The 10000-nt window shown below is 48.3% G+C and overlaps 1 protein-coding gene across 3 annotated transcripts in view; it reads right to left on the reverse strand.

The window, feature by feature from the left end:
* nbas (NBAS subunit of NRZ tethering complex) overlaps positions 1-10000 on the reverse strand; it is a gene marked incomplete at its 5' end in the record, with an annotated part of 391676 nt that overhangs the window by 300896 nt on the left and 80780 nt on the right. For all 3 annotated transcript variants that reach the window (XR_014630909.1, XR_014630910.1, XM_084453787.1), the window contains 2 exons: positions 5597-5770; positions 8512-8697. Coding sequence is in view for 1 of the 3 variants with exons in the window: in XM_084453787.1 (XP_084309913.1) it covers positions 5597-5770; positions 8512-8697 (360 nt within the window). The remainder of the gene's footprint in view (positions 1-5596; positions 5771-8511; positions 8698-10000) is intronic.

Genomic DNA, 10000 nt, shown 5'->3' on the forward strand with positions numbered 1-10000 from the left:
CAATGGCGGCGTGACTGACAACTGCAAGAAGGAACACTCTCTAATTCCACCGGCATTTCCCTCTACATCATAATTACGGTCAAGTCTCGCTGATCTCATTTCGTAGCATGCTGTCGAATGACCCTGAAGATGAATCGCGTTAGTGATACGTATCTAGGGGTGCTCCAAAGAATCGATTCTTGAAAGGATCACGATTCTTATGCCAGGATTCCCGGATTGATTCCCCAACTCCCAAGAATCAATTCTTCTTTTTTTTTTCCTCTCTCTCCCTCTCCTTCCTCCCTCCACACTGTTTCACCCTCTCCGGCTTCCGTAGTTGTTGCTGCAACAGAGCAAGTGCAGCCAGGCAGTGTGGCTAGTAAATGCTATGCTAATCTTTAGCAGTGTAGCTCTAACGTTAACTTGAAAAGAAGAACAACAAGTAGCTCAAACGTTCACAACAGTTAGCTAATTCGCCTCTACTTCTAATGTTTATATGGCGTGTGGTTGCATGTAACGTTAGTTGCTGAAAATCATTGGAAACAAGGACAAGCAAGGAATACAGCCTGCCCCGCCACAGCTGAAGGCAGGCATTTGGACACATTGGGGCTTCTACTTTCTCTCAGGCAAGAAGGAGTTTGACATGAATCACACCATCTGCAAGAATTGTGATTTTATTTTTGAAAGAGGATAAATAAATGATAAATGAAAAAGGCAGCTAGCCTAACCCTTCCAATTTTATTTATGTAACTGCATTTTTATTTTTTGTATTACAACTGTTTTCCTTGACAGCACTTTGACTTGAGAAATATTTAATGTTTTATTTAAGTTCAGCAAACAGAATTGAATGATACTTAAAGTTGAAGAGAAATACTTATCTTGTTTTATTAAAGTTCAGCATGGTCACTGACAGAATTGAGAAATACTGGAAATGTAAAGTTCATGACTTATACTTGAGAGTTTGAATGTCAAGTTCAGCATGCCCTTAATAAATGTGAACTGTTTTGTCTTAGACTTGTCTTTGTGTGTTATTGCAATATAAAATGACAATGTTATACACTTTATTCTGCTATATTCCGCTTTCTTAGCGCACAGTGGACTGGAGTAGATCCTAAAATCTGTCTTTGTAGAAGATCCATTGAGAATTGAGAATTGATTCTAGATTCTAGAACCACGAATCGTTGGAATCGAGAATCGATTCTGGAATGTGAATGGGATGGGATGGTGGCTTAGTGGAATCAGAGCACCCCTATCCATATCTGTGTTGATGAAGAAAGACTAGCGCTTGTGATGGTTATTTAACATCAAATACTATGACTGGTTCCAAGTCTCTCTCTGCAGAGGATGGACTGGATTAGTCAGTTTCTAGTCCATCTGAGCTCAAGACTTCATCAGGAAATAAGCACACAGACAACAACATCTCAAACACCAGAACAAACCCTGATGTAGCCTGGAGGCTTTGTGGTCTTTGTGTGTTTCTTTGTATGTGTGTGTGTGTGTGCGTGTGTGTGCATGTATGTGTGCATGGGTTAGGGCTACTGTCTTTCAATAACAAGGTGAACCACACAGTTAAAAAAATAAGGTAAAAAAAGATTTAGAGAGGGTTCAAAAGAAGGTTAAGAAAATAAGGTTCAAAAAGGTTCAAGTCCTTTTTTGTGTTGTTTAGAGAAGGTTTAAGTCCTTTCTGGTTGCCCTATGTCAATGGTATTAGTCCCAGTCTGGAAGCATTAGGTTATATCATGTGTATTACAATACTCGGCGAGGCAGAGACGACGGGTCTATATTTTATGGAGTAAAGACAAGACCTACCCTATTTTAATTGCATTAGTCCCAGTTGGAGTCTGGGAGCATTATAGTAGATCCCTGGTGTATTGCGATGATGAGGTTAGATAGGTGGTTATAGTGCAGATTGTGCAAAATTGGAGTTCAAGTCTCCTACTGTGTAGAACTAAATACATTGTTGGAAGATGAGCAAATAAAGCCATGTGTTGAGGTCTGTGAGGAAGGCACAGGCAGGCTATAAAAGCCATTGATTTGGTATTCACGGCTGGTCCAGTGACACGAGTGAGGGTAAAATTACACCGTTATTCAGACAGCATTCCTAACCTGACACAGGACACAATTGTGGATCTTACCCACGACAGAAACCCTAACATATGCATGTAGTGAGTGTGAATTTAGACTATTAAAATCAATAACTCCCTGACATATAGCCAAATACGTTGTGTGATTCATGGGGGTACGTCCGAGCCGAGCAGAAGGCAAGGCACCTCCTACTATTGCGTTCAAATCTGAACGTGACCTTCCTCGTAAAGAAAGGAAGGCCATGAGAAAATTATTGAAAACCAATCCGCATTTAAAGTCCCAGTCGGTTAGGGAGAGGGAGTGGGCACCCCTGAACCTAGCCGCGTAGTCAGCACCGTGTCGCTGATAAGGGTTGCTGGCACGGTGTGGTACATGAACAGTCCACACCTAGCAGAGGGGCGTGGTAGACGGCCTCTGTGAATAGGCAAGGCTGGAACTCCTTCCCTTCCTAACCCAGCTCATCAACGCATCTCTTGTATCAGGATGCTTTCCCTCTGCTTTCAAGACTGCCAGAGTCACCCCCCTCCTAAAGAAACCATCTCTCGACCCCTCTGGTGTCAAAAACTACAGACCGGTTCCCCTTCTATCCTTTCTATCCAAAACACTTGAACGTGTCATCTTTAACCAACTGTCTTCGTACCTCCACCAGAACCTCCTAGATCCCCACCAGTCCGGGTTCAAGGCTGGCCACTCGACAGAGACCGCCCTCCTTGCAGTGACGGAGTCACTCCATGCCGCGAGAGCAAACTCTCTCTCCTCTGTCCTGATACTCCTAGACCTGTCAGCAGCATTTGATACGGTAGACCACCATATCCTTCTCTCCACCCTCGAGGAGAAAGGCGTCACTGGCTCTGCACACTCCCTGTTTGCATCCTACCTGCTTCTATCAGGTGACATGGAAAGGGTCGATGTCGGAACCACGTAGTCTGACTATGGGGGTTCCCTCTACACTACATCTCTGGGCTCTGTCATTCACTCGCATGGCTTCTCCTATCACTGCTATGCCGATGACACCCAACTGGTCCTGTCATTTCCCCCTTCTGATACACAAGTGAAGACACGCATAGCTGGGTGCTTGGCTGACATCTCGGAGTGTATGACGACACATCACCTCAAGCTCAATCTGGATAAGACTGAGCTGCTGTTCCTCCCAGGGAAGGGCTGCCCACACCGGGACCTGGCCATCACCATTGAAGACACAGTGGTGACCCCGACTCGGACTGCGAGGAATCTGGGTGTAACCCTGGATGACCAACTGTTGTTTTCCGCACATGTCACATCCGTCACACGCTCCTGCAGATTCATGCTCTACAACATCAGGAGGATTCGCCCTTTCCTCACTAATGAAACGGCGCAGGTGTTCATCCAGGCCCTGGTCATCTCCTGCCTGGACTACTGCAACTCACTCCTCGCTTGGGCCCCGGTGTCAGCCATTAAACCTCTGGAACTTGTCCAGAAAGCTGCTGCTCGCCTGGTGTTCAACCAGCCCAAGTTCTCCCACACAACTTCCCTTCTCCGTTCCCTACACTGGCTTCCTGTAGTGGCTCGCGTCCAGTTTAAAACTCTGGCGCTAACCTACAGGGCAATGAAAGGAACAGCCCCCTCCTACCTCCAGGCCATGGTCAAACCCTACACCCCCTCCCGACCGCTACGCTCTGCTACCTCGGGGCGACTGGTTGCCCCGTCACTCCGAGGCCCCTGCGGTCGATCGACACGGTCATGGCTCTTCTCTGTCCTGGCCCCACAGTGGTGGAATGAACTGCCCATTGATGTCAGGACAGCATTGTCGCTGCCCATCTTTCGTCGCAGGCTCAAAACTCATCTCTTCAAGAAGTACTACAACAATCCTCCCTCCTAAGCACTTATTGTATTTTATTGTATTGTATTGTATTGCACTGTACTTAAGATTGCTATTCTTGCACTTTGCCTTCAGCACTATATTATGCTCTTAGTCACTCGTTTTAGAAAGAAGATGCACTTGTGAGTTCTGGCAAGTGGTAGTACATTGGCTTTTCCTACATTAAATGCAATTATTGTTAGTCGCTTTGGACAAAAGCGTCTGCTAAATGACTGTAATGTAATGGTGAAAACGGTCAAAGTTCCTACATCCATAGCGAAGTGGGCTGGGGATCAGACCGTCGGTTTTATATTGAACCGTTCCAATTGGATCTTGCCGAATGGACATAATTTATACCCTAGAGATGGGAGTTTTGAGAAAGAGATATTGCATAGAGCTCATAACTATGTTGTGAACAATGCAGCTGTCAATAATCCCAGTTGGGATAAGGATTATATGCGCAAACTATTCAACGCATGGTGGTTGATGAGCAAGCAGTGGCCAAAAGACACTGAAAATAGCGCAGAGAGTAAGAGGACATTATCACAGATCACAGGGTTGTGTTAAAATAGCAGGGAAACAGGATAGTGGACAAGGACAGGAGACAGAAAGGCCAAAAATAGCCAACTCCAGGGCCACACACCACTATCCATCATTGACTGACCCACCAGCCTATAGAGAATGTGACGATGATGACTCTGATTGTTATACGTGGTTATTAACAGGATGTGAGTACACAAGTAAGAAACAGGTGGTGACAGACGCGGCAGGTCAGGAACCGCTAGCGGCAGTGCAAGCAGGCTCTATATTGCCAGTGGTAGAGAAAGAGACGTTTGCTCTTAAGAAATGGCGAGACGCTTGTTGTGAGTTATGGGTGTCGAACTGCCGGAGGGCGCTTGAGGCAACTGAGAGAAAGCAGGAGAAGCCAGAGAAGACCACCTGGGAGCAGTTCAAATATGTAAGAGAATTAATGGAACATGAGTTCAGAAAGATTGGTGCTATTCGGAAGGCAGGTTGGACTGTAGATCTTTATTTTCATGGATTAGCCAATACGTTGGGTGAATGTTGGGAAGCAGCTAAAGACAGCTGTGAAAAGGCCAGGAAAGTAGTGCTGGATGAGCAGCAACTGGATGAAAAACAGGTGAAAGACATATTTCCTTACATTGCGGATAGAGATATGTGGAGAGTGCATCAGAAGATTTTAGACAAACTGGACGATATTGTTGAGATGCAAGTACAGGGTACACTGAATCTAGTGTGTCTCTCGTCCAGGATCCTGTCTGCTGTTATACTCCGAATCTAGTGTGTCTCTGTGACTGACCCAAGATCCTGTCTGCTGTTATACTCTGAAACTAGTGTGTCTCTGTGACTGACCCAGGATCCTGTCTGCTGTTATACTCTGAATGGAGTGTGTCTCTGTGACTGACCCAGGATCCTGTCTGCTGTTATACTCTGAATGAAGTGTGTCTCTGTGACTGACCCAGGATCTGTCTGCTGTTGGACTCAATAAATCTCGAGTCTGATCTACAATTCTGTTCCCGCGTAATACTTCCTCTCAACATTGACTCTTCAATACCATCCTCCATCATTTATCAGTGTGTGTGTGCGTGTGTGTGTGTGTGCGTGTGTCTGCGCGTGTCTCCGCGCGTGTGCGTGTGTGCGCGTATGTGTGTGCGTGTGTGTGCACGCCCTCACGTCTGGTTTGGAGTGCTGGAAGATGGCGAGGGGCAGGGTGAGGTCGTCGGTGGCCAGGGTGACCAGGTAGTCTCTTAGCAGAGCCGCCGCAGCGCCCCCTGCCTGCTTCTCACAGCGCTGCAGGAAGGGAACCATCCACTGGAGGGCGTCCTTCACATAGCGCTCCATACTAGACTGGGGGGGAAGACAAACACAAGCGCACAGGATGTTACTGACACTGGACAGGAAGTCAGACTGACCATGAGACTAGTGGGGTTGGATGGTGAGAGCGCATGCATGAGTCTGTATTCAGGTGTGTGTGTGTGTGTGTGTGTGTGTGTGTGTGTGTGTGTGTGTGTGTGTGTGTGTGTGTGTGTGTGTGTGCTCATGTGTGTGTTCATGCGGTAGGGATGGGCATTTGTAATCAGATCACTATTGGAATGTCCTCATTAATATTTGGTGCTTATTGGGTTGTTCTCTCTAGACCAGTGGTTCTTAACCTTGTTGGAGGTACTGAACCCCACCAGTTTCATATGCGCATTCACCGAACCCTTCTTAATTGGAACAATAAAATATGATTTTTTCAAATTCAAAACATAGGTATATATTTTACTGGTGCACAAAATGAACCGTGCATCAACATCACTGTGTTCAAAGAACAAAACCATCAAAACATGATTTTCACACAAAAACATAATAATGAATATTTACTGCAAATCAGTGTGACTTCTGCTGTTGCCAATGATGGCCAAGCGGGGCGTGTCATCACGAATCATATGAGTCGGGTGTGTGTCTTGACCTCCGCCGAACCCCTGAGACTGACTCACCGAACCCCTGGGGTTCGATCGAACCCAGGTTAAGAACCACTGCTCTAGACAGAGAGAGATAATGAGCCTCTGATCAGCTCATTATAAAGAGACAGTTCCAGCTCTGACCATAACCACCTGCGCCTACTCCAGGTTAGAGGACAGGACAGAGCGCGGACTGATGGACGCTAGTGAGGGGACAGGACAGAGCGCAGGCTGATGGACGCTAGCGAGGGGACAGGACAGGACAGAACAGGACAGGACAGAGAGCAGACTGAGGGACGCTAGCGAGGGGACAGGACAGGACAGGACAGAGAGCAGACTGAGGGACGCTAGCGAGGGGACAGGACAGGGAGCAGACTGATGGACGCTAGCGAGGGGACAGGACAGGACAGGACAGAGAGCAGACTGATGGATGCTAGCGAGGGGACAGGACAGGACAGGACAGAGAGCAGACTGATGGACGCTAGCAAGGGGACAGGACAGGACAGAGAGCAGACTGATGGACACTAGCGAGGGGACAGGACAGGAGAGGACAGAGAGCAGACTGAGGGACGCTAGCGAGGGGACAGGACAGGACAGAGAGCAGACTGAGGGACACTAGCGAGGGGACAGGACAGGACAGAGAGCAGACTGAGGGACGCTAGCGAGGCCAGATCAAACACCACAGGCCACAGCACTCTGCACTGTTCTCCACACACCAAATCTAGGAGGGGGAGCTCATCAAGACGAGCTCGGTAAACATTCACACACACCATTAAACACACACACACAAGCACACGCTCACACGCACACTGCAGAGACAACTGGTGCTGAAACACGCTGGCTGTCTGCCTGGGTTGGCTGGCAGAGGGGATTGGCTCTGTTATCAGGACAGACTGGGACCAACGGCTCTGTTATCAGGACAGACTGGGACCAACGGCTCTGTCATCAGGATAGACTGGGACCAACGGCTCTGTTATCAGGACAGACTGGGACCAACGGCTCTGTTATCAGGACAGACTGGGACCAACGGCTCTGTTATCAGGACAGACTGGGACCAACGGCTCTGTTAGCAGGACAGACTGGGACCAACAGCTCTGTTAGCAGGACAGACTGGGACCAACGGCTCTGTTATCAGGACAGACTCGGACCAACAGCTCTGTTATCAGGACAGACTGGGACCAACGGCTCTGTTATCAGGACAGACTGGGACCAGCGGCTCTGGATTGCAATAGATTGCATTTGGAGCTGATGAGCTTTTCATTTGTTTGTATGTTATTCGTTGTATATTGGGCCTTGTTATCTATCTGGAACCTGAGTCTGCAATAAAGTTGGACTGGACAGCAAGCGTAGGTAGGTGGGTAGGTAGGTATTTAAGGTAGGTAGGTAGGTAGGTGGGTGGGTGGGTAGGGCAGTAGGTAGGTGGATAAGGACGTCGGTAGGTAGGTAGGTAGGTAGGTAGGTAGGTAGATGGGTAGATGGGTGGGTAGGTGGGTAGGGAGGAAGGTGGGTAGGTAGGTAGGTAGGTGGGTAGGGAGGTAGGTAGGTAGGTAGGTAGGTAGGTAGGTGGGTAGGTAGGTAGGTGGGTAGGGAGGTAGGTAGGTAGGGAGGTAGGTAGGTGGGTAGGGAGGTAGGTGGATAGGGAGGTAGGTGGGTAGGTAGATAGGTAGATAGGTAGGTGGGTAGGGAGGTAGGTAGGTGGATAGGGAGATAGGTAGGTAGGTGGGTAGGTAAGCAGGTAGGTAGGTGGGTAGGTAGGTAGGTAGGTAGATAGGTAGGTGGGTAGGGAGGTAGGTAGGTGGATAGGGAGGTAGGTAGGTAGGTAGGGAGGTAAGGAGGTAGGTGGGTAGGGAGGTAAGGAGGTAGGTGAGTAGGGAGGTAAGGAGGCAGATGGGTAGGGAGGTAAGGAGGAAGGTGGGTAGGGAGGTAAGGAGGTAGGTGGGTAGGGAGGTAAGGAGGTAGGTGGGTAGGGAGGTAAGGAGGTAGGTGGGTAGGGAGGTAAGGAGGTAAGTGGGTAGGGACGTAAGGAGGCAGGTGGGTAGGGAGGTAAGGAGGTAGGTGGGTAGGGAGGTAAGGAGGTAGGTGGGTAGGGAGGTAGGGAGGCAGGTGGGTAGGGAGGTAAGGCGATAGGTAGGAAGGAATACATACGTTTTTCATGAGGAGGCGGAGCTTGTGGATGTGGCTGAGCTGTCGCAGGTGGCGGAGGGTTAGGCTGAGCTCACACGACGTCTCGTACACCAGCGTCTCCATGGTGACCAGGTCATCACACAGCAGCTCCAGACCCGGGATCTCCCGCTCCTTCCCCAGACGCACCAATGACAGGGCACAGTCCACCTGACAGACAGAGAGACCAGCCAATCAGAGCCAATGACAGGGCACAGTCCACCTGACAGACCGAGAGACCAGCCAATCAGAGCCAATGACAGGGCACAGTCCACCTGACAGACAGAGAGACCAGCCAATCAGAGCCAATGACAGGGCACAGTCCACCTGACAGACAGAGAGACCAGCCAATCAGAGCCAATGACAGGGCACAGGAGGACAGCTGGGAGGGATAAATGCAGGGAACACTTTCCACCAGCGGCCCCCGAAAGCTGCATGTGTGCTGTGTGCCGTGTCGCCGCTCATTATGTAATGTGTGTGTGTGTGTGTGTGTGTGTGTGTGTGTGTGTGTGTGGAAAATACCACTCAGAATAAGTGTTCTAGCATATACCTCTCTGTTGACAAGATCAGATTGAGTGGATTCAGGGCTTTTTTCATATGCAAGTGAGCTCAGCTAACAGCAAGTCGTTAGGCTAGAGAACGAGGGCTGTTGACGGCGCTATGCTACCTCAAACATAGCTGGCTAGCCTGGACCATCCACACTCGATGCCACTGTGACAAATTGCATTGTCCTCTCTCCCTGACTAAACATGATAGCGTTAGTGCTCATGTTATCTCCATGATTGCATGCTGTTACCTCTAGTTACATTTGCTAGCTAGACACCACCAGGCTATATGACACCGTTCGACAACAAACGATGAAAACTGGATTCTGTAGGCTGAGGGGAATCCAATGATGTCCACTTCTTAACATTTGATCATTTTATTGACCGCTAGATCAACTACAAGTCTACCAATTTAATTCCACTAACATTACTCTTACATATATGATGAGACGAGTTGTCGGTTTGAGGCAAAAGGGGAGTTTGTTCGTGTTAGCTAGCTAGCGTTAGTACTATATGCAAGAAGCACACAGCATAATTAAGAGTTTCTGCATGATTTCCACGGACAGTTGGTATTGCTTGATCAGAAGGAGTTTATCTGAAAATCCTGCATTGTACTCTCCCAGGTTGGAATCGGGCAAAAAATGGCTAGCACACACTGCCAGTGTTTTGCTAATTTCAGAGGAACGTTGCCACCAAAAATAAAATGTATCCACTCGGCTCTGCTGTCCTTGGGAGCTTGGGAGACGATCTGTGCTGCTTAGTACATCCAAGAACAGAGCATTTTCCGTGTGAAGACATTATGCTAGCTAGCGAGACCTGCAAATATTGTTAGCCTTTATAGCCAGGTAAACAAATGCAGGTGATTGGAGGTATTATTATAATGAGTCAAATCAACTCATACTTTATTTATAAAGCACGTTGAAAACGAC

This window comes from Borostomias antarcticus (genome assembly GCF_949987555.1).
Source record: "Borostomias antarcticus genome assembly, chromosome: 19".
NCBI lineage: Eukaryota > Metazoa > Chordata > Actinopteri > Stomiiformes > Stomiidae > Borostomias > Borostomias antarcticus.